Source organism: Aquila chrysaetos, chromosome 9, assembly GCF_900496995.4.
Source record: "Aquila chrysaetos chrysaetos chromosome 9, bAquChr1.4, whole genome shotgun sequence".
In the NCBI taxonomy this organism is placed as follows: Eukaryota; Metazoa; Chordata; class Aves; order Accipitriformes; family Accipitridae; genus Aquila; species Aquila chrysaetos.
The window spans coordinates 32,852,823-32,877,370 of record NC_044012.1 but is presented as its reverse complement, the minus strand read 5'-3'; the positions used below and the strand labels follow the sequence as shown (position 1 = coordinate 32,877,370).

Here is a 24,548-nt window from a genome sequence, read left to right as displayed (position 1 = left end):
GCTCTCCCTGCTCGGGGTCAGTCCTGGCAGCATCCCCCAAGCCCAGGCAGCAGTGGGAATTTATGCTTTGTATAACTGACCACTAATACAAGAATAATAGTTAACGCACCTTAAACTGGCAGTGATGAAGGGCAGCACTTAGACATTTGTTACTTTTTTCCTTGAAATCCAGACAAAAACCAGGAGGCTTAAAATCCTCACCTAACAAACTATGTGAAGTATCTATAAAAATTAGTAACTTGTAAATCTCCTCTTGGGGCCGAGGGGAGTCCTCCTACTTTGTTGGTTTTCCTGGTTTTGTTACAGCTGTGAAAGGAATTGCAACACATACTAAAGAAGCGAATGTGTGGGTGACAGGGGTGTTTGTGAAAATACCCTTAGGGCCATGGTGTCTTCTCTGGCTCTTGGTCCTAATCAGAAGGGCTGATTTAGGTGGCACTGGAGGTGTGTGGTGTGCTTTAGGATCGGGTTTTAGTGTAGCCCTGTGGGTGGACATGGCTGCTGGGGAGGTTGGTATCTGTTGTCCCTCCTGGCATAGATCAGTGTTTACCTGCAGGTGGCTGCAAAAATGGCCACAGCTTGGAAAGGAGGGCACTGAAAGAAATGTGTGCGGATGTGTGAGAGCGTGAATGGGGAAAGGGATGGGCTGAGGGAGGGACCTTGTGCCTTTGGACCTTGCTTTGAAGTACCAAAACTCTAGCTTGTGTTTTTGGGAACTAAGTCACCCTCCACCCCCAAAAAAATACTCATCTCCAGGAGACTTGAAGACATAGGTCAACAGGGCCCAAATAAATTGCTGGCAGTTTGCAGGCCTGGTCCTGCTGGTGCTGGGGGAAGGCTTTCCAGGGCAATTGGATGGGATGAATTTGGGATAATCTTGTATTTGGACTCCCCTGTGATAGGAGTAATCCACAGCAAAAACTTGGCAGCGGTGTTTGCAAAGTGGAAAACGGGGCTGCTGGAGAGTTGCGAGGGCAGTCAGGTTTTGGTGATCGCCCAAGGCTTGATGTTCAGTTGTCTTGTGGAACCATGGTTGGCTTAATTTTAACCCGCTGCTTTCCCGTTTGCTTCTAGTTGTTGTGTGACCTGGAAAGCACATTCATGATGAAGAGGAGCTCTTGGCTCTCCTAATCCTTTGTTGGTGATTTGGAAGCAGTGACCGCCGCACCTGCTCTTCCGACATGTCTGGATCTACGCAGCCCGTGACGCAGGGCTGGCGTGCTGCCGAGCCGCGCTACCCCCCGCACGCCATGTCCTATCCGGTTCAGATTGCTCGACCACATGCGGTAAGGCAAGAGACTTTCCTTCCCTACCCGCTCGCAGGGTAGGAGCTGCATGGTGCGTCCCCATTGCTGGGGCAGTGGTTCAGCTGTGCTGGTCTCGGATGTGGCTGTTACAGAGAAATCAGACTGTTTCCGTGCCTGTGGTACAGGATTTCATCGTTCCTCTCTCGTGGGATCCTCTTTTGTTTCTCCATATGGTGCTTTCAGCTTTTCTCTCCCTTTCCAGCCTCATCCTGGCACTTGCTGTGGTGGTGCTTGTGGGCTCTGGCTCATCACTTCTGAGCACCCAAGTCTGTTTGTCTTCCTGGCAAGAGCAACCTTGGTTGGAGGCAGCAACCAGCCTGGGGGGAGAGGGGAAGGTTGGCCATCCATGTGGAGCAGGAGCATGTGGCCTCCAGCCCTCTTCTGCATGGCCTTTCCTTAGCGCTGAATCACAAGGGAACGAGCGTCCTCTCCCTGCACGTGGGCTCACCGCTTCCCAGTGAGCCTGGTCCTTGCTCCTCACACCCACGGGAGAGCTCTCCTGATTTCCAGGCAGACTGCCGGGGGTGAACCTGCCGCCTGTCCTTCGGTCAGGAGACCTGCCCCTCTCTACCTGGAGTTCCTGGCTGGTGGTGGCACTCCTGGGGAGCGAGAAGAAAACTGAGCTGCTGATTTTTTTTTTCCACTTTGTCCTTCCCCACTTTTTTACCCCTCTTACCTTTGACCTGTCGTCTTGTCTTCTCTTGGATCAAGACATAAATTGGTGGTGATTTTTTTGTTGGCTGTGTTTTGTTGAATGTACTGGAGCTTGCACAGGTTAATTCACCTGGATCCAGCCTCTCCTTTCTGTGCTACGTCACTCATGTACATCTCTGCTTGCTCATCCTGGGTGGTTGAATGTTTTAGGGTTAAGACCTTAATGGAAAAAACTCTCCTCAGTGGAACAGCTTTAGTCAGCTGAAGCTGCTTAAATGAATCTTATTAGGTTCTGGAGCGTGGCACATGCTTGCAAGGCTGCTCTTTAGAGCTGCTTCTTGGTGGGTTACAGTGAGGTGGCCACAGACAGGAAGGCGCTTGTAACACAAGTCAGTGAGGAGACCTTGTCTCGGGGTTATGTTTCTGACAGTGATGGCTATTGAATGGTAAAATTTGTGCTGTGATGACTTTAGGGTTTGACTTGAAAGCCTGGAAACCCATGAAGTGTCAGTGAAGGGGTGAAATTCCCTCATCTGCCCTCTTTCCTGGGCTTCAGCAGAGTGGCATGGTGAGCAGAGCCAGAGTTTGGAAAGGCTTTGAAATAGAAACGTTAAGCAGGGCACAGGACGAGCTTTTGGCTGCGTTAGCTGGCTCATCTAGATCGCTTGGGGCCTGCGTGCTTCTGCACAAAGAAGCTTTTCATCCAGGGTATGAGACACGCTGACCTGGTTCGATTTATGGGAGTCTTGCTTCCATTGGTGTGAGCGTGTTTATTTGGGAGGTGGGATGGAACAAGAGCATTTGTCTCAAGAAGATGATCCCAGTTCTCTCTTTATCAGAAACTCGAGCAGAAGGAGGATGTGACCAGGTGAGCAAGACCTGCATTTGTTGCAAAGCCATGATTTAAAAACAAACCAAAGAAACCTCAATACCCAATGTGGAGATAGATTCTGGAGGAGTGCGAAAGGCTCCTAGCCTTGGGGTGTTGAGTCCTTGTCTCCTGCAAACCCCAGTTGCTTCCCCTTAGTGTTGCAACAGCAGAATGAACCAAGCGGGGCAGTTGTTTGCAAGTTGGATGGAGCTCAGGGTTTCTCCAACCTGCCCTGCTCTCTGAGTAGTGTGAATAGTGTTTCTATTCTATCATATTAATGTTGGAAGAAGTTGCTGGCGTTTGCTTCTAGAAGCTATTTTTACAGCCACATGTAATCTTCCAAAGTTATGTGATACCTTTTAGGTGTCTGGATGCAGGAGAGGTCTGGGCTGAGATTTTTTTGGATGGAAAGCCAAAAGGCTCCTGTTGGTAGAAGTGTGCCAGCCCCACACAAATGGAATGCACCTTGCCTCTCCTCATGAGGGTAGGCAGAGCGTTTCTTTAAGCATGTCCCTGCATGATCTGCCCTGCCACCCTCAGCTGTTTGCAAACACGTGTCTTGCTCGGCGGCGCCGTGAGCTGGAACCTGGCCATGGCTCTGGGGCTAGAGTGGATCTCTGGTGGGATTGCTTGGGAGAGGAGAGCCCGGTTGCTTTGAAGTTGCTGCGCTGTTTAATATTAAAAGTGGTATTTGCTTGCATGTCTTGGCCAGGTCAGTTTTGTCATGGGGTGTGTTTGCACAGTGAGAGCTTGTTTGGAAGAAAGCAAGAGAGGCCAAAACCAACCTGACACTAGCATGTCTTGCATCTGATTAGATTTTGATTCTGGTTTGCTGTGTTCTACGACATCCTTTCCTGAGAACTGGGAATTCGTCAGCCTAGGGATCCTTATCCTGGTGGTGGAAACGCCCTGGGTCACCTCCTGGGTGTGTGCGCAGGGCTGAGCACAGCAGGGCTGTAAATGCTATTATAATATAAATAAATAATCACAGTCCAACTGTGACAGTCGCACCAGGGAAATGCGGCGCTGCAGGAATACTGAGCTCAGAAATGAGCCGTGACATTATTTTAGGCTTGGAGACGCTTTATGAAAAGTGATTTAAAGGATTGCAGCTGTTTGATTTCACAGATGAGGCAAGTGAGAGGGGATGTTGTGAAGGGGCAGAAGGCAGTGGAAGCACTCTTGGGCATTTTTCTTCTCCCATTGTATAAAACCCAAGGGAATATCCAACAAAATGGAGAAGAAGATGCATTTCAAGTGAATGGACAGAAATATGCTTTGTACATATGGGCACTATCTCCCAGCAGTGTGTTCCAGGAGTTACTGCTGAGTTTGGAGCTGGCAAAGAAGATCCAGTACCGGTTGAGTGAGGATGTTTGTTGGCTGGTTTCACTCTTAGGTGCCAGCTTTGGGCAGGGCTGTGAACCCATGGGTCTGATCCAGACTGAGCTCTGATGGGTGATGCAGCAAACAGGCTCTTCAGCAGGGTAGATTTGTCCCCAACTCTATCAGGGTGTCCTTCTACTCACTGGGACCGCAGGTCCCAACAGCTTTCAGGGAGGCTGGATGTGAAAATGGTGTGGTATTTTATAATGACCCTAGATTTAATTCCATCTTACTAAAAAAATAACTTGTAAAAAAACTTTGACAAGTGTGCATGGTTTTAAAGGGGAGAAGGAAGCTTGATGAAAAGGTTCTGGTTTGTTTGACTTTCTTTAGGTAAAACTAAAATCACCAATAATCAGCAGTTTCTTCTGAAGAGCACTGAGTGGTTGTTGGCCGAACTGCAGGGGAAATGTTTTTGGTTTCCATATTCATTAGCTGTAATGTTGGGGTGCTTAGTTGACTTCTGTCATGTTCAGCTTGGGAACAGAGGAATTGTTTGAATGCTCCATGACCTTTAGCTAAAGGTGAAAAAACACTTTACTTAAGCTCTTAACCTTCTAATGTGTCCAAAGTTCATGCTCTCTCAAAGGAAACGTTTGCATGAAGGATATTCATTTTCAGGCAACCTGCAGATATTTTCTGTAAACAGATCAATTTCCCTGCATAGTGCATGTCCCCCTTTCCTTTTAAAGCCTCTTTGTGATCAATAATATTCCCTGGGGACAGAAGGGCTCCCCTCTCTTTCTCCCGTGTGGATCCAGTTTCTTGCTGTGCCCTCCTTACCAGTCATAGTTCTCCTGTTAGTGCCCTGACATTTCAGAGCTGCAGGAATGATACGGCTTTGGATGCAGGCTGGGGTTTCTGGGAGGGTGGTATCAGCTGCAGGAGATGCTGGGGGTCAGTAGCCTCTGTGCCAAAACAGCTTCTGCTTTTGGGGTGCTTTTAGTGACTTACCTACCAGAGAAACTAAATAGGTTTGGGGATTGGTAGGATTGGGGTGTGTGCACATGCATATGAAATTGGTGCTCCATCGTCACTTGAATCCCCTCCCTGCAAAACAAGAGGTGCTCGGCATGCCTCCTGCGTGCTGTTTGCCTGCATTCCCCACACGCACTGCTTCAGCTGAGATGGAAGGGTGAGCTTAACCCCCTCCTTAACCCCTCTGCTCCAGCTTTGAGACCTTCATGCTTTCTCCCATGCCACCTCTCCTGTCTGGACGCAGCTCTGTAGTTCCTTCATTAAACACCCTGCCTGCAAAACGGCACTTGTGCAGGAGCGTCTCAGCCCGATCGCTCATTTTTTTTGGCCCATGATAAATAAATTCCTTGTCTGTCTGAACCAGAGACAAGAGGTTGATGCAAGCTTGTGTGTTGATTTGGTGTCCTAGCCAAGTGGTGGCCTGGAGGGAATTGAGTGCCTTCCTTGCCCAGACTCCTCCTCCCAACAGTTTGAGCAGGGCAAGTTAAACCCAGCATCCTGCCGTGGAAGGTGCTGTAAGGAGATGCAGGCTCCCGAGATGGCAGGAGCTAGCTCCTTTCCGCAGTGACATGATCAGCGTGGCAAGGCGACACCAGGTAAGCCTGCAGAGAGGCAGTGTATTTTGCATTACAGCACATAGCGCCTTTGCTGCTGTGTTGGTTTTCCTTGGAGTAGTTATTCACACTTTTATCTGCTGGAAGCAAAATGCCAGTCTGTGTCGGTGCTCCAGGAACTTGCAGAACGGAAGAGTTTATGGTGCCAAATGCTGAAATCCCCCAGGCTGTGAAGAGCCTTCTCCAACCACCTCCGAGCGCAAAGAAAAGCCTCCTGCTACCAGCTGCGCAGCTGAGTGGGGGGCGGTTGGTGCCAGAGATTAGCATCCTGAATTCTGCCTGCTGGGCTCCAGCTAATGTTTTAAGGAATGCCATGAAAATCAAAAACATACCTTGGAAATACTGACTCTGATCGGGTCTGTCACGAGAACTCGGCATGATCTCTCTTGAGTACCTTTCCAGTGAAGGACTGCATGAGCTCTGAGCAGCTCAGCGGTGGATTTGGGAGAATTGGCTTTCTGCTGTGGGACTGGGAGAGCATGAAGGTGAAAGAACAGGACACCTAATTCCCTGCCCTGGGGTGTCTCTCCCATTGCCAGGAAGGAGGAGTTGGCTTACAGCAGTTTGATTTAAAGCTCATTTTCCCTAGGATACAGCCTTTATCCAAAACAGTTCTTTTTCTGCAAGCTACTGTAAACTTCTATGGTTGCTCCCTAATTTGCTATTTGGACATCCTTTGATGCAGAGGGTGATGCTTTGCTTTTGGTTGATCTCAAGATTGTAAATCCACAGGGGAAGAAAGAACTTTTGCTGCGTATGTGGTTTGGCAAAGGTAGACACCTACTGAAGCCACTTTTGGAGACGTAAAGCCTTTGCCTGCACTCCTAGTCTGACTCTGCCTGCGTTGCCCCACCAGCCCCTGGAGACACTTTCTGCAAGACTGGGGGCTTTTGCTGATTGTCACTGTCACCACATTTATTCAAGATACTGAGCAAGTCGGGTTCTTTGAACTGAAGGATTTGCTGTGGAGGTGTGAGGAAGTGTAGGAGAGCAGAGTGGGGGAAAGGCAAAGGGGTCCTACATGGACCTGCAGAGATAGGTTATGGGTGTTGTGTGGGAGCGTGTGTGGTAGGAGAAGGTGGGGGACTACACCGCAGAAGAGATGCGACGATGAGCAAAATGTGCTTTTAAGGTGGAAGTTTGGGCTTTGTTGCGTGAAGAGAGCTGCTCATCCTGCATGGGTGTTCGTGACCACAAGTGGCTTCAGGAAGCAGAGCGCCAGGCGTGGGGAGTGGAGGAAGGGCAGACGGGTCATTCTTGGCTCAAAGGCGCCTGGATGAGACTGGGACAAAAGTCTTGTGATGGAGAGAGACTCAAAAGCAGCACTGTAATGGATGTGCTGCTGCTCTGCGGGCACCTCTGGCTGCCGGGGAGAGGGCTGGCGGCTGACTCCAGCACCCGGCACCGGTCAGATGACTGGGAAGCCACAACAGCTGAGAGCTGCCCCCACCGAGACGTGACTTCTTCTCCATGAATGGCATATTCAGACAGGACAGCCAAACGCTGCTGACAGCCCCAGTTTGCTGGAGAGGCGGGGGAGAGGGCGTCGGGAAGGATGCATTACTGTGCAGCTGGTACAGACGCTAATGGTGCTGGCAGCAGATGTGGCCTCAGTGCAGGCATGGCAGCAGAAATCAATGCCTTCCAAGAAGGGGCCACGCGCAGTGTGGTCACCTCCTAAAACAAAAGGCCAAGTCAGCAGCTTCTGAGAGATGGATGGCAATAAGACTGTGTCAGAACAATAAGGGCATTTGTCTTTTCAGCACATGTTGCATCCCCATAGGCAAGATAAAAATGCATATATTCAGCCAGGTTTTTATTACTGACGTTATCTTCAACAGTAGAGCTGATTGTAAAAGAGTTGTTGTTTGTTTGTTGGTTTTTTGGTGTGTGGGGGTTTTTTTGGGGGGTTTGTTTTGTTTTTGTTTTTTAAATCTGCAGTGAGCTCTTCTTGGGGTTTTGGGGAGGAAGTGAGGCAGACAGCAGTGTACTTGTAGACAACCTGTTTTGATGAATAACTACCTCCTTTGCATTTCAGTGGAGGTTTTCTGTAGCAGAGGATGGCTCCTCTTTGCTGGGGAGCCTGAGGGTGGTGGGCTGTATGCCGAGCTGGTCCCCCCGCAGTCTGTGCTGTCTCTGGACCTCATGCAGTGATGGCTCTGCTACTGCCCTGGTTCCTCCCAAACCTTCGCCCTTCTTCTTACCTGAATCAGCTTTGGGAAAAATTATTTTCTCCAGGCAAAGGCGAAAAAGTGCATTTCTCGGTCTGATGAGCAACTGCTGTGCTGCCAGCGCCAAGGGGTATCCAGGCACCAGAGAGCTTTTCTTTTTATTGCTAAAATAGGTCATGCTTGCTGCTGGCAGAAAGACATTTAAAGCAACTTCTTTTTTCAAAGTTCAGGGTGTGCAGAGCAGGGGTGGGGGGCATCTCTGTCTCTGGCAAAGCCACTAGAGTGGTGGCTGTGCCGCTTTGGCCACCCCATCTTGGACTGGAGAGTTGGTCTGCTTGGCTTGCAGGTGGCACCGATAGCTGGCCCAGCCTCCTGCAGTCAGGGTTGTGTCAAGGGGCTCAAGCAGCAGCTTACTGCAAAAATTAATTGCTGGACGGTCAGATGCCCTTGCAGGTTTCAAGTTGGGATATGCTGCTCCGTGCTGGCTTCATGTTCCCGGGGGTGTGGGAAGCTCGACCTGCCATAGGCTTCCCCGGGGGGAACGGGGTGGGTTTGCAGTCCGAGGCTGTGCAGTCAAGTCTTGGCCACCATGTTGGACCCTTCTGACTTGTGTGTCCCCTCTGGCCATCTTCACTGTATAGGGAATAGCTCTGGGCATAAGAGGTGCAGGGGCATTCTCTGATTTGGGGAAACACCAGCACAAAAGCAGGAGGAGGAGAAGGATGGAGCACGTGGCTGGTGCGGGCGCTGCTCTGGGCAGTGCTGTCTGCAGCAGCTCTCTCCTCTCCTGTCGGGAAAAACCAGTGGAAACCAGGACACCCAGGATGAAGGTGAGGTGTGGCGTGGAGCAAGCTCCCCAGATCCCCCAGAGCCAGTGGGATGTTGTTGGGGGGGATGAGAGGAGTGTGGGACATGCTGGGCAGCAGCTGTAAAGTGCCCAGCTCTGGCTCTGCGTGCCACCAGTGTCACAGTTTGTGGGGTCACCAGCCCCACTGTCCTCACCCATCAGTTCCCCTGTGGTTAAAAGGAGTGCCCAGAATGGGACGCGTGCTGCTCACGAACAGCAGGATCGGGCCAGGCATCCTCTTCTGAAATTAGGTAAGGGACAACTTATAAATAGTGAAATAAATAGGGTTGCTCTGGCATTGTTTTTTGCTCGCTATTTGGACCACGCCATTATTAATCGGCCTCGTTTAGGCTAAACGCTTGGGAGTGCTTCAGCAGAAATAGCACGTTGTTAAGAAATAAAAATTATTTGCAATACAACACTGGGCGAGCTCATAATGAACAGCCCACAGCCTAATCCTTGGTGGAGGTGGCAAGGAGCTGGGATTTGCTCCTTGATGAGCGTGTGCCATGCCCTGGCCTGTTTGCCTGCCTGTAAAAGGTGACAAGGACACTGTGGGGCAGCGGCTTGTAGCTGGATGAGGGCTCCTGTGCCCGGGGAGCTCCGCAGGTGAGGCGCTGCTCGTGCGCGATGCCGTGATTAGAGGTGGCTGCTGCTACGAGTGCCACCCTCCGCTGGGGAGCCTGCTCAGCTGGCGGATGTGGTGACTGACCCTGGGACCGCTTCTCCTCGGCGTCACTGCCAAACGAGAGCCGGTGGTTTTTAAGTGAAGCTGTCTTTGCACTGAAACTCGGTGGGGAGGTCCTGGTTGCTTTCTCGGCTGAAGACGTGGTAAGCGATGGGGGATGGATCTAATGCTTCAGGCTGCTCGAGCTGTGCTGCAGGTGCTCATCTGGCTGCACTGTAGGTCTCCGTGGGTTTGCTCTAGAGCTGTTTTCCAAGGAAGCCAGAAGCACTGGGTGTTTGCACTTGTTTTTCTGCTGGTGAGAGGAAGAGAGGAGGAGCAGTTTGCCTTTCTCTTGCAAGACCAGCTCCAGGCTTCCTTTCTGCAGGCCTCGTGTCTCTGGGGTCTTCTTCTCGGGGGCTAATTCTTGCAGCTGTGGGAATGTCATCTGCATGCAGCAGTCGGTAGATGCCTTTTCTGAATGGATGTGCTCTGCGCTGGAGCTAGGAGAGCAGGGTCAGAGCTGCTGTTGGCCATGGCGTAGTGTTGTCTGGCTCTGTGCGCTGCAGGTCAGCACCCAGGGGTGCTTCCAGCATCGCTTTAAAACCTCCCTTTCTTTCTCCTCGTTGGAGGTCAGGCAACCTGGATCTAGACAACTGCAAGCAGGGGAAGGAGAAATGAAGCGCACCAGCGAGTGCACGCGTTCAAAACAGAAAGTGAGAGAGGCAGAAAGGCTGTGTGGCTGTGTGCAGTTATTAGTTTAGTGTGGGGGTTATCCTGAGGTCAGGGGACAGCACAGACGATTTTGCTGGAGTTATTATGGTAGGTAAGGCAGCAGGCTGAAAGTTTAAAAAATTTTAAAAAAGGGGGGGGAGGGAAGCTTTTTTTTTTCTTTTCCGTGGGGCTGTCTCTGGTTTTGTGTTGCCAAGGGCTTTTCTGTAATACTGCATTCAGTCTCTTGGCTTTAGACAGTTTGATTAGCGTATCTAAATGAGCCTGATAGACTCAGGTTATTTAGGGTCAAAGGATTTACCAGGAGGGGGAGGGAGACAGCGCTCTCGGTGCTCCCAAATCAAGTAATAACACAAAAAGACCTTGAGACTGGGAGTGCTTTCACCGGCTCCCCCTCCCAGCACCCCCAGGCAGGGGCAGCGTGGACATGTCCAGCCTTCCTTGCTGGCAGCAAAGGACGCTTGCGGCACCTCTGGCTGGGCCCAAGTACCTCTTCAGTCTGCTGCATGAAGAAGTGTATTTTAACGAGGCTGCTTTTGGCTCTTTAGCATTTCATTTATCTAAACGTTGGCCTTATGCTGCATTGCTCTGCTGGGGTGATTTATGGCACTGTAGGCACTCTCAGTGTCTGTCTGTCTTTGGCGATGTTGCTAGTGCTGGCTCAGCCCAGCCAGTGGCTCTTCGTGATGTGGGGCCAGGAGCTGCTCAGAAAGATCCGCTGGAGCCAGCTCTCATCAGGGCAGGTCTCTGGCTGTATTTAGGCAGAAAGCAGCTGCATTTCAGTTGTTTTTCCTGCAAGACCCTTCCTCACCAGTCGCCGCAGCAGGCAGCGGTCATGAGGTCTGTTGTCTTCAGCATCACCCGTGTCAGGCTTTGACTGAAGCGGGTTTGATGAAAGGGAGAGGGAATCAGACCCCTGTGTAAAGGCCAGGGGTTTGCAGCGTTCACGTGGGATGCTGAAGTCTGCCCCTGGGTACTTGTGGCTCCAGCTGACTGCTGAATTGCAGTGTACGCTATGCTGTGGGCACCTGAAATCTTCTGTTATGAGGAGCTGCAGTTCTGGTGATGGTACCAGCAGCTGTTTGTCTGTGCTCCCCATCACCTGCCTCCTAAGCAGCAGCCGCACAGCCCCACATCGCTCCTACGTGTCCCTTCTGCTTACGGCAGCGTGCAGCCCTGTCTCAGTGGGTCGCTTGGAGCTGGGGCAGCACAATGTGAGGCTGAGCTGCCTCAGCCCTGAAGAGCTTGTTCCCTGATTTGATTTCATTCAGGTGATGTACTCAGAAGCTAGTGCAGGTACATAGTTTGAAACTGAATGATGTAGATTTTCCTTGTTTTTCTAATTTTAGTTAGCTGGCTTCACCCTAAGCTTTGGAGATGTGGCTTGCTGGTTTTGAAGTGTCTGTTTCTTGCATGCAAGGCTGATGGTCTGGGCCAGGGCAGCTGTCCAGCATGGCGTAACACCAGGTGGCTTGTGAAGGACAAAGACAGCAATGCATTTCTGGGACTGGAAGACGGAGATGACCCAGCCTCTTCACTGCACTTGGATGTCAAGCTGCTCCTAGCGACAGGGATCCGACCTTCCTCTCCTGGCTGGGTGACTTTCGTGGTTTTCCAGGTCTGCTCCTAACCCAGGCCTGCTACTGCTGCCCCTGGGCAAGTGTGGGTTGGCCGGGCATCAGTGGGTGGATTGTTGCAGGAGCAGGAGGCACCAGAGCAAGGATGTGCGTAGCAGGGTTGTGCCGGGGAGATGCTGGGGACAAATGTCTGTGCTGGAGGACGGGATCCTCCCGCCAGTGCTCTGCAGTAGAGGCGGTTTTGGAGAACCTCTGTGCTGGCTGTGTCTGGGCTGTATCTCCCCTGCTCAGACAAGCTTTCCGACTGCTTACAAGGCTGCTCCCATGGCATCGTGTGGATTCGCTTCCATCGGAGAGGATGGATGCCCAAGGGACTACCCCAAATAAAGCGGGGCTCTCGTGGCTGGCGGAGAGCTGCTGCCAGAGCGGGGTGTGCGGGACAGGAGGATGTAACCCTGACCATGGCAGCTCAGCCTCGGCATCACTGGGCTGGCTCTCAAACCGTCTGTGGCTCTAGACGGTGCAGTCTAGAGGCCTGTTTGTTTATACTCTGCCTACACAGTTAGAGGGGATGCAGTGCCTTTCACCCGGGGTTGTATTTTGAGAAGCTGCTGTTTTATCAGGAGAATGATAAGGTCTTGACATTGAGACTTCCAAAGTGATTTTGGTTGCTTTGCTTTGGTTTTGTTTTGGAAACATTCCTCCTCCTTCGCCTGAGTAAAGAAACTTAATTTCTATCAACAGAAGTGGAAAAGGTGCTCATCTTCTCTTTGCATCTCTTCCTGCCCTCTGCAAACCCTCCTCCCACTCCCCCAAATCTGCTGATGTGCCAGAGCCCCAGACTACCCATGGTCTTTTTGCTTCCTTAATTTCTACTTCTTCACATTTACCGAATTTATGAAATTCTGCAAAATTTCCACAAAGTACATCTGTGTGGAGTACCTGAACCACGAGGAACGACAGGAAGGTTGGCGTAAAAGGACCAAAGTCCCAGCTGGAGGCAATGGGAGAACTGAGGCCCTGGAGAAGGTACTCGGACACATCAACAGATTTGGGGGGGTGGAAGGAGTGTTTGCAGAGGGCAGGAAGAGATGCAAAGAGAGGAGGAGGGAGAGGATGAGTGAAAAAATAGAATTGAGCAAAAACCAGCAAAGCAATGGAGAGGAAAAGGAGCGACATGTAGCTTGGGGCTGTAGAGCTTTTTAGTTGTTTTATTTCAGGTGTCTTACAGCTGCCCTTGAGCAGGTGCCAAGGCTGCACTAGAAATCTTAGGTCAGGATGGGGACTAAATCACATTTGTGCTGTGTGCCTCAGCAGTGGGGAATTCATGTGGCACCCACTGGACGCTGCTCCCGTGTCTCTGCCCATGTGTGGAAGGTGCAGCGGCGCTGGCAGCAAGGTGCCTCCCAGCATATATCTTTAAAACACTGCTAAACAAAATTAAAGCCTCTTCTGAAGGCAGCTCGTAAACCTTTCCGGCATTTGCGTTTGAAAAACAGTTGTCATAGCTCACAGTGCAATTTACTGTAGTAACTTTCTGAGCAATTAATCCACGTACGTCTTTGCCAGGTCTCCTGTGGTTCCTTTGACAGTTCATCACATGGCACAGAAATTTGTCAATTTTAATACTCCTTGCTAATTTTTAGGTTATGTTTTCTTCTGGTAAAACCAAATGCTGATGTGAGCAAAGCGGAGCAGGTCAGAGTGAATTGGGTGACATCTGGAAAAGCAGGAGCTGGTGCTCACAAGCTTTGCCCTTGGTGGGGAAGCCATAGAGGTACGTCTGCCATCCGAGCCCCGAGGTAAAGGCCTGGCGTAATGAGCTTCCCTGTCACTTCGGGCCATGCCTGCAGGCTCTGAGCTCCACCAGCAGTTTTCTGGCAGGGGTTAGAGGAGGAAAAGGTAAAGCTCAGCTGAGTGTGGGCAGGGGGAAAAGGAAGAACAGATGGTTCTTGGGACATGCAAGAGCCTTCTTTTTTTCTCAAAGGCACAGCCTTTGAACCTCCCAGACGGGTAATTCTTGTTTATACACCCACAGAGGGTGACGGTCCTGGTTGTGGGCCTATTGGTGTGTCTTCCCAGACATGGTGTGTTTGTTTTGTAGGTGGATGTCAGGCACTGTGTTGCTCTTTTTTTTTAAAAAAAAACAAAAACAAAAAACAAAAAAAAAAACCAACACAAAAACCAGGTCGAGTGTGAATGTGGGGAAACTCGTAGGCAGCGCAGCAATTCTGCTTTGGCTGGGGCTGTAAGAGCTAATGAGCTCCTTCACTCCAGATGTCTGAGTTTGTCCCATCTGTGGTTGGACTGATGGCATATTCTATTCTGCAGCCCGCCGTGGTGTCCTGCACGAATGGACTCTAGAGCTGAAGGAAGAGCAGCGTCATGGCGCAGCCTCCTCCCTTAACGCCTGGATTTATAGCAGAAAATGGAACATGCCCATGAGGATCAGTAGACGCTGTCCCAGTAATGCCCTCCTTATGTCACAAGAACCTGTCTGAAGACACCCCTTGCCCCAGAGGCTGAGGTCTGAAATGGCCAGGCTGGAGGTGGAAACCAGGAGTTTGGGGCTTGGCAGAGGGCCCTGGTTCCTGGTCTGTCCCAAGATTGGTCAGAACAGAAAAGGAGCAGTACCACACTATTGCCTGATGCTGGGGAGAAATGAACCTGATTCCAAAAAACGGTGCACCTTTCTAGGTGTAAGGAGAAGTGGTGGCCATCAGACACCACCATTCCCCTTCCTCTGCTTGATATTTGGCCTTTCCAGCTTCTGTGAGAGAGGGCCTGAATGTGGGGTAGGGGATCTGCTTTTCTTGGCTCCCCGAGACCGAGTGCTTACAATTTCTGTTTTTCTTCCTGGCTTTCTAGAAAGCTACTGTGCAAACATCTTGTTTTACCCTCTGGTGGCCAAAGATGTTGGGCTTTGATAATCCCTTCTACTCTGTAGCTGGCTGGAGGAGAGCATGGCATCCAGTGCTGGGCTGCTCTGTTCACTCACGGCTTGGGAGAGGGCGTTCTCTGGGTGCAGGTTGTTGCTATTTAAGCTCCCAAATCCTTTCTTTGCCTGCCGTGTACCTTGCTGGGGCACTTCTCCAGCTTTCCTTGTGCTGGAGCATGTCAATCTTTACTACATCTGATCAAATAATTTCTGTTGCAGCTGTTAGGGCTGAGAGTCCCCTGCCCACACCCCCAACTGCATGCATGTGGTATTTTATCTGTTGAGGTTTTGGGGCTTTTTTTTTGACTCTGAAAGTTCTTTTTTCTTTTTGATGGAGTTGGAGCTTTTTTGTTCCAGTTGAGAACTGTTCAAAATAGACTTCCAGGTGGGATTGGTTCTAACGTAGATGTGTGTCAGTGTTACCAGGGATATTCTGTGACAGGGCTTGCTATGCCATTGCTGAAGGTCTTAGTTAATTAGATGATTAGTCTTCCGGTCAAGTATCTATCTGGAAATAAAAAATAGCAGTTGAATGTAGCTGCTAAAATACTGTTGCTGGAATCAGTCTGTGGCACAGAACAGGAGGGCTTCTTATTTAATTAAAATCAGGAACATACTGTACTGTACTCTCCAAGGGTCAAGGAACAAAAGGGACGTACACATAATAAGTAGCAAACTGTCCTTTCAAACCCCTTGAGCTCAGCCCAGGGGAGCTGTGTTTAAAGGGACACTCTCAAGATAACATTTGTGATTTCTTTTCTTTTTTTTTTTTTTTTTCTTTCTTCATACTGCTGTGTGGATTATTGAAGCTGAAAGTATCCTGTGACTTTTAATTTTCTTCTTACCTATTCTTTCTCTTGGATTTGAAGTTGTCATCAGGACTGCTTGGATGCCAAAAATCCCTGTGTGCGTGCTCGGCGGCTGGGTTGAGCTTGCTGGGGTCCCACTGCAGGAGCCAGCCTGTGAGCAGCCCCAGTAAAAGGCCAGAGGCAGGCTGGACCGGGGGCTGAGCTACCATCCCAATGTGGTGTGGGACTGGGGGTTACTGAGAACCCTTTTTGGGGGGGGAAAGCACTGAGCTTTGTGGTCCAGCACCCAGTGCTTCAAAGGGCGAGTATCTATATGGTTTCTTCTGAGTTGTCAGGGTTCAATGCTTGCTTGAAAATTGCCACCAGCCTAACAAGCTCTTCTGTGTTTGTTTCTGCAGGACGTCGCGCTGTTGGAGTACCAGCATCATTCCAGGGATTTTGCTTCCCACCTCCCGCCGGGGTCTATCATGCAACCGCAGCGGCGGAGGCCGTCCCTGCTCTCCGAGTTCCAGCCAGGCAATGAAAGGTACTGGCTCTCCGCCTTCCCCCTGGGCCATGGGCATCCTGACTGCATTAAGCGAGTATTTTGCACAGCGTTGTGGTGTGGAGGAGGGCTGTGTGAGACCTGGGCAATGTTATGTTGTATCTTGGTACTGACTGCTCAGTCACTGTGCTGGTTTAGCTTCATTATGCTAATGTAAGTGGCACCTTTGCCTTCTGGTTTGTTCCCTTGGACTGTCCTGCATTTTAAAGACATCTTAAAAACACTAAACAACAAAAACCCCCACCTCCCTCACTTCTGCGAAGCTACATGTCGCTGTAACTGGTTGCATCGGCTTTCTTCAATGTAGAAAATAAAGCTGTGTGGTCGGGTTTGGTCTGTGGCTCCCGAGGCTGAAGGGAGGAGTGAGAAGAGCTCGTTTCCACTGTGCATCTCCGCTTCCTCTTCTGCTGTTCTTCCTCGCCACTTTCATTGTTTTTGTTTCTCTTTCTGCATTCCCCTCGCAACTCTCTCTGAGCTGCTTTTTTCCTGTCTGCTCCCCTCAAGGCTCTCCCGATGTCCCTGTTTTCTTTTGTAGCCTCCCGTGGGAGGCTGGCAGTGTTTTTGGGTGCTACTCAGGCAAGCGCTGTGTGGCTGGAAATGCTGTAGATGCTTTAACCACAGGAGCTGATCTGTTCTGAAGGCCATCACTCTCACTTTCTGTTTCGTCTCAAAACACTCCTCTCTCACAGTTTCTCTTCTGCATTTAATGCTTAGTGGTTTTGGAAAAAACTGGCCTGGAAATGAAATAAGAGCCTTGCTACAGTAGATTTATGCAAAGCATTTTTTTTTTATGCTTATGCCTTAGTCAGGCTAAGAATAAAACCAGTGCAGAGTCACAGAGGTGAATCTGTTTCTCTAAAATCATAATTGTTAGGGGAGAGGAGAAAGACCTCGATGTGCTGGATGCATAAGGGCATAGATGCAGACAGGACCCTCTTCTCCTGGTGGGATGGGTTTGGCTTGGTGCTCAGCAGAAACAAACCCATGAGAATTCAGAGGCAAAAAGCAGCCTCCGAACTTAGTTTTGCATCAGTCCTCCTGGGTGTGCTCTTCTGGATTGTGCCTGTGGCACCTGCATGTACAGAGGGTAATGTCACTTCTGATGACTAGTAATTTATTGCAGCATGTTACATTGCCTTGGCTTGCTTTGATTTCTCAGTGCTTTGATTTCTTAGCGCAGAGTAACACGGTTAGGTTGGAAGTGGGTCAGATTCAGCTAAATTTGGGGGTGATGGGTAAGGAGGACCTAGCAACATGCTCCTGCCTGTTACCTTGGTTCTTCCATATAACTAAAAAAAAACCCAACTGCAAGCCTTGGTGTCTGCTGTACCACATGCCTAATCTGGTGTGGTCATCCAAGCATCTTGCTTTGGCTTACAAATGTTTCAAACTCTCCAAACTTATTTTTCTGTTGACCATCACATGAATATGGGTAAATGTTAATCGAGGTTGTCAGGTCTAGATACACATCCAAATGCTTATCGTGGTTACTTCACTTTCAACGTGAATGGTGGAAGTTTTGGCATTCTATAAAAAGAAACTTTTTTTTGTAACAGACCCAACTTACATTTCATCCCTTTTCCCTGTAACATCTGAAAAACTGAACTTTTGCAAAAATTATACTGGGTAATAAAGCTAAAAATACCACTTAAGTTCAGCTCAGTTGGCATCTTGTGCCAGAATGCTGGGATGTAGACTCATTAAAAAAATTTTGGGGGGCATCTGGGGATGCAGGATGGGGGATCTGCAGAAGTTTTCAATCCAGTATAGTTAAATATTGCAGTTATTCAAACTGGGTCGTGTTGGGGTTGGGGAGGTGATAATCCGTTTTGCAAAGCCAGCTACTGTTTCTCTGCATCTTTAAGCACTCCACTTAAAAATCTGTCCTATGGGGGCAGGTGTGTGGTATGAGGATCTGCTCTAAAATAGTGCCTGATGTGTTGTAAATGGAGCCCTTTGGATGTTTGGTTGCTCACCTGAGGGTTCCTCGGGTGCTCAAGGGCCAAGACCTTGGAGCTTCTGGAGCAGGTTGGGTTGGTCATTGATGCACACCCCAAAAAATAGCTCTGGCTCTGCCCGGTGCAGAGCAAAGCCTGGACAAGGGAGGGTGGCAAAAGCAGCCATCACTGCAGCTGAGTCCCCTTGGCAGGTTCACGCTGGGCGCATCTGTAAGCACTTTGGCTTTGTTCCTGCGCTGGGATTGATGGTTTTGAGCAGAGGCAGCTGGCTCTCAGCGTGAGGGGCTGGGGAGGAGGGAGCGACCAAAGACAAACAAGTCATGTCCACAGCGCAGGCACAGGGGGTAAATAGAGGGAAGCACAGGGGTGTGCTGTGTCTGAAAGGAAGACAGTCACCTTGGTTCCCTGCCTGATGCCCCACCTGGCATGCGGCAGTGGTGTGAGTGAGACAATCTTCCCCTTGAAGCAAGTGTTGGTGGAAGGGAATCCTTCCAGTCCACCATTGCTTTGGGTATTCAAAGGAAGCAGCCTGTCTGCTGTTGGTTGTGGTGGCTGACGCTCTTCCAGGATTGCTCCCCTCCTTAAAGAAATCAATTTGTGAGTCTGGTGCAAGTGGAATGTGGCAGACTGACAGGGCTGGAGATCCAAGCGGTGCCTGCAGCCGAAGAGTGTGATTCAGCCCTCGGGCTGCTCAGTGCCGGTTCCTCTGAGCCCACCTGCCCAGTGGGCAGCTGCTGTCTGCCCTCCTCTCCTGGAAACCATAGGGATTCACTTTGTGCTGGTTTTGGGGTATTGTCCCCCAGTTTGGCTTTGCCTTCAACTTGGAGAGATCTCTAAAGCCTCTGCAGGCTGTCTTTGCACATGGTATTTGAGGCTTCACTCCATAGATGCTTTAAATTCTGCAGAAATTATTTGAGCTTGCTTAGGTGGTCTTCCTACAGCTTTGCAGGTCTTCTGTCTCTCCTGGGCTGCAGTTTTGCTGTAGCTACCAGGGTGGTCGTTAGTTGCAGTCCGGTGAAAAGGGAACAAGTGGTGAAGCATTTCACCATGGGCACAGTGTTTTAAGTATGAATCAGGTGTTGGTAGCAAAAAGCTGTTGAGTGGTAACTTGCTGGAAGGAATGGGGTGCTGAGATGGTCCCATATTTTGGGGCTCCCTGAGCGAGAAGCTCATTGAATGTCAGGCTCAGGGAGCTGGATGTCCCCACAGCTGAGCCTGGTGGGTCAGGCAGGTTGGGGAGAACCAGTTCCTGAAGCGTCACACCATTGTGGGCTCTCATCCCTCGGGGGTCATGTGCCTTCTGCTTCTCCTGTGTCCCACCCTGGGCAGCCCAGTTCTGCAGGAGATGCTGGGGAGTTGCAGACTGCCATTCTCCAAGTACATCAGCCTTGAGAGTCATCATCACCCTTTGGTGGATGGGTAGAGACTTGAACTCCCTGTGCAGCAATTCTGGCTTGGAAGAAGGAAGGAAAACTTGAACCACTCTGAATCTGTTGCTATAGGGAAAGTTGGCTCTGCCTGACTTTGCAGGGATGTGCTGCTTTCCTTGATGGTTTTTTTGGTAGCAGGCTTTTTCTTGGAAGGATCCACAGACTTCCCCTTAGCTTCTTCGGTTGGCTGTGCCAACTGGACTGCAGGAGCGAAGAGAGGTATTTCAGGATCTGCTGTTGGTACAAGTCGTACCATGAATACTTGCAGAGGAATGCCCTGGCAAGGTGACAAGGACTAGGGTTTTTTTTTCTCTCCTATATATATTTTGGTCCACAAAAGAGGCGAGAAAAACTGGGTTGAGTGTTAAAAGGCAGATGCCAGCAGGGTGAGGGGTCTGAAAAATCAAGGAACTGGGTTTTTTCTGACTTTTCACATGCGTTAGGATTTTAGAGCAAGGTTCTGTATTAATGCAGGAATGCTGGGGTGGATAATGGCTTCTCTGGCAGAAAACGTGGCTGTAAATACTGCGTTAACATGCATACTGCTTATATTCTGCCTTTATCCAGAATAAGATGAGTCACTATTTTCATAGGAGATTATTTTCCCAGTTCAGGAGACCTTTTTTGGAGCCTTTCTGCTTAGCAGTCCTGAGGAGTTTGAAGACGTTTGCCTGGTGCTGATCTGAAGTAAGACATTTAGGGTACGTTAAGCAGCTGCTGTGTTTCTGCAGCCATCCGAGATAGCCATGTGCAATATAGCATGAGAGCAGGCCTAATTACTGTGCTTATTGAATGTGATTAATCCTGCTGGCTGAGGAGCCCAGGGAGCGGTGGGAAGCCGGAGCGGTGTGCGTGGCCACTGGAAATCACGTGCAGTTCTCGGTCTTCATCTGTGCTGGGCCAAATGGCACCAACTGCTCCCGAGTTAACAGCGCGACCGATCTGATTTTATTTATGGTCTTTAATTAAGTTTCCATTTTTAAAGGTGACCCTTTTCTCAGGCGTGAGCAGCGGTGCGGCTGAAATCCCTGCAACCATACATCTTTGTGTCTTTTCACACTTGAAACGATGTTCTGGGAGCTGCATTTTTTTCCTCCCCATAAATGAACGTGGGAAAATAACGGCTGGAAAGGACAGATGCTGGTGTGTAGACACTTGGTGATGAGCCTTGTCTCACAAGTACCCTCTGCTCCGGTGTGGGCTGCGGGCATGTCCATGGGTGGGCATGGAGGGTGACTGAGGCTCCCCAGAGATGTGGGGACACTAGGCTTTGTGGAATGGGCCAGTGTGCCCTGCCAGGGAGGTGTGAGGGGAAACCTGGGCTTTGCCTTGGCTGGGATGAAGGGGTAAAAGTTCATGATGCAACTTCCCCATGCATAACCTTGAATCAGATTTATTTTGGGGGAGGAAAGGTGATCTTGCAATGTATGCAGCAGGCCTGGTGAAACATGGGATGTCCCTGAAGCCGTTAGCTCATGGAGTGCTCCAGTCACCCAGGACTGCCAAGAGGGCTTTCCTGTGAGGCTCCAGGTTTTGGATGCCTGAAGAAAGCATGTGGGGGAGCTTGTGGAGAGACACAAATACTCCTCCTCCTCCTCTTGAGTGAGGCAATGCCATTGTGTGGCACAGTGTTAAAGCTTCTGCTGGTCCTGTCCATGAATAATTCAGGCTCTGTGTATGGGGATCTTCAATATGCAAGTTTTAAATAAAGCATCTGCTCTCATCTAAATTACAGTTGGCTTGGAAGAAGTTGGCTAAGGGGGTTGCGTGGGGCGGCTGACGCACAGCTACCTGCTCTTGCGTGGGAATGCACAGCCAGAGCATCAAGAGGATGCACGTGGGGCCGTCTGGTCACAGGTGCTCAGTCAGACCTCATGAGGACCTGGGAGTCCTTGAGCTGGACCACACGGTGAGCTAAGCATCCTGCTCGCGGCTGTCCCACATGTTTGGCTTGTGAAGACTCAGTCCTGCTGCTGGCAGACATTGCTGAGGGTGTGGGAGCTCCACCTTCCCCACCCAGGCAGGCTGCTCTTCCCATGGCCTCTGTTGTTAAGTCATGATGGTTTTTCTCCCTCTCCGCCTATATGACAGAGGGAATATATCAGCTGGCCCTGTACATGTTTTTCTAGCTGCCTGGTGGCAGCTTTGCCACCTACAAATCCTCTAGTTTCTCTCTTTAACAGGTCTCAATTTGCCCAGTCTCCCACTCTGGCTATGGTTAGCTGTAAAGGGGTTGCTGAAACCTCTGACAAATCTTAGCGTTGGCTATAAATAATTCACTTCAACAGTAGTGGTTTTCTGTATTACTCGCTCTCAAAAACATTTTATTGTCTGTCTGTACCTGTGGTGGCTGGACACTTTTTTTTTTAAAAAACTTATTTTTGGAGACAATTTCCCACCAAACCATCTCAGCTGGCAGAAATAAACAGCTGCAGCAAGGCAATCGTTTGTCTTGGTTCTGGTTCCAAGACACAGCGAGAGCCAGTTTTCCAGCCTGGTTATGTTGTTTGGCCCCATGATGTAGGGAGCAATATTTGCAGGTGGGAGCAAAACTTAAAATGTGCCCTTGCTGGGAAGTTGGTGGGAGCCGGCTCAGAGTCACTGCTGGTGTTTTGAGCCCTTAGTGCAGGAGGCACATCTTCACAAAGTCAAGCTGGGTTTGCTGGATGTTGCAGAATAGCAGTCGTTCCTCCTGCTGCCACCTTCTGCTGCTCAGTTGATGGAGAAATGGGAAGGTTTGAAGAGTAGGGGAGGGTTGTGCTGCTCTGAAGAGCCAGGCAGTGTGCTTCTGAGGTGGGTTAGTGGGGTGGGAGAGTCCTCTGACCTCTTAAAGTTTGTACTTGCCCATTTCCCTGGGATTTGGCTTCAGTAAAGTAAAGAAGATAAAGGCAAGATCCATTTAGATCTCATCAGGGCTGCTCTTACAAGCCCCAAAGGCAGCTCAGGATGTCTCGTTTGATCCTCTCTCCCAGGAGAGAGATACTCTCAGCTTCCTCTGCACCCAGCTAGCAGTCAACCCCTTTTTTTCAGTCCATCTCGTGCTTAGCTGGTTCTGGTATAGGTTTAATGTAGCAGAAGATGTTTTCGTAGGTCCCAGGGACCTGCATGCATTGGAGCGAGCTGCAGGTGCCCCACACTTGCTGTAGGTTTTTATCTGCTCATACCTTCCTAATGCCCTGTGTGAGTCTGCTGAGGAAACATCCCTGGTGAATGAGTAACGTGGCTCTGCAGCTGGTAGGGTGTGATTAGTTTGTCAGATTAGTAATAAACCGAAGGTCTAATCTTGGGTTATCTTGGTCTTCTGGACTCAGACCTGCCCAAAGCAGAGCTGTGTGTGGATGGCTGGAGGTCAGGGCAAACCCTGGGCACCCAGCCTCGGTGTGTCAGCAGATCTCACGCTGCTCCACTTCTTTTAAGTAGTTTAGTGTTTGTGGTGAAGGACTCCAGGTGAAGACTAACCAGCCCCACTTCATAATTAACGCTGGCATTTGGTTTATTTCATATAATCATGCATAACTCACATGCAATTAAAAACACTCTTTCCTTTCAGCAAAGCAGGAATCTCTGGAATAAACCAGCCAGGTGGGAACTATTTAGAAAATGCAGCAAAACCCCAAACTCAGTGTAACGGGAGGGTTTTTCAGGCAGGGCTATTTTTATGCTGACAGCAACATCATGACTGTATAAAAGTCTGTTGTAAAGAGTTCGCTGCAGGTGTAGATGTAAAGAGTGAAAGGTGTGAAGGCTTCAAGCAGGAGCATTTGTATTTGCAGCCAGGACAGGCTGAGCGGGTTGTGTCGGGCAAAGTGATCTCGGGAGCGGCTGGAAATTCCAGTGGATAAAGTTAATAGCAGTTCCAATGGATGTGGAAATGGAAATAAAATAGCACCCTATAACACTGCAGCTGCTTTCCCTGGCATGGCCCCTGCCTCGCTGTAAGTAACTGCCTTTGTAAAGCTGAGTGTTGCTCTTATCTTAAAAATACTTGTTTTTTTCTGAGCGTAGCAGTTGTGTCAGATTGTGTTGGGTTCCTGACAACTGCAGAGGTCTCAGAGCCATCCTGTGTCAATTAGCAGCTTCTTGGTAATATGGCTTTATAAAAAAGAAAAAAAAAAAAAAGAAGAAAAAAAAATACATCTGATTTTTAATTGCCTCGGTACAGCAGAGCCTTGGGTGTTGGAATATTTTAGCACCTGCCCAGCTCAACAGTTGCTTATTGTTCCTGGGTTTTACAGCAGAGCCCAAAATGTCGGCATGCAGCTGTGGGCAGGCAGGGTTTGCACGAGGGATTGGGACAAGCCAGCAGGAAACTTGAGAGGTGCCAGGAGATATTTCTGGGCTTGCTGAGAAAAGTTGAGGATCATTCAGTGTGAAAGTGTTTGCAGGTGAAGCGAGCTGTGCTTCAATGCCAAATTTAAGAGCTGTTCTGCTCTGAAAAGTTTGCTGCGCGAGCTGTGCATTTGCTCTTACGTAGGTTGGAGATTGGAGTGGCAAAGGCAGTGCCAGAGCCTCCCTGCTCTCCCATCCCCTTTTTGCTGGGGAGGAGGAAGAGGACGAGCCAGATTTCTGTTTCTGTGTGTCAGCAGCAAAGCTGCTGCCCGAATCCCAGCACCAGCCACCTGTGCCAAACCCACAGCAGCAGAGTTTGGCATGCACATGTTTTGTGCCTGCTGTTGATGTTTAAATAAAAAAAAAAACACAACCAACAGACCAACAAAAAAACCTTTGTCTTGCTTCCTTGAAGCAGGGTTGAGTTTGCCATGCTGCTGCAGGGGAGGGCAGAGGGCTTTGCCTGAGGTGGTGCCCCCTAAGAAGGTGGCTTTCACTGGGGTTCCTCCTCTCTCTGGATGCGGTCCAGAGCCATTACAGCTGCTGGAAGACTCCTGCTGGCTTCAGAGCGCTCTGGGTCCTTCCCTTTTTGTCATCCTCTCTGAGATATTTAATTAGCTAGATAAAAATTAATGTCAGCAGTTGCAGTTTGTGGGTGGGGGCCAAATGATGCACAAGACCCCCTGTCTTTTATGCTTGCTCTTGGCAAAATGCATCCCCTCCCTTTCTCCCTTTCGAG

The 24,548-nt window shown here is 49.8% G+C and overlaps 1 protein-coding gene across 16 annotated transcripts in view; it reads left to right on the top strand.

Moving 5' to 3' along the window:
• The window catches only part of NCOR2 (nuclear receptor corepressor 2), a 260,683-nt gene that overhangs the window by 75,289 nt on the left and 160,846 nt on the right, over window positions 1-24,548 (top strand). For all 16 annotated transcript variants that reach the window (XM_030024273.2, XM_030024281.2, XM_030024280.2 and 13 more), the window contains exons 2-3: window positions 1,075-1,286; window positions 15,947-16,074. In XM_030024273.2, the coding sequence (XP_029880133.1) occupies window positions 1,182-1,286; window positions 15,947-16,074 (233 nt within the window). In that variant the 5' untranslated portion in view covers window positions 1,075-1,181. The remainder of the gene's footprint in view (window positions 1-1,074; window positions 1,287-15,946; window positions 16,075-24,548) is intronic.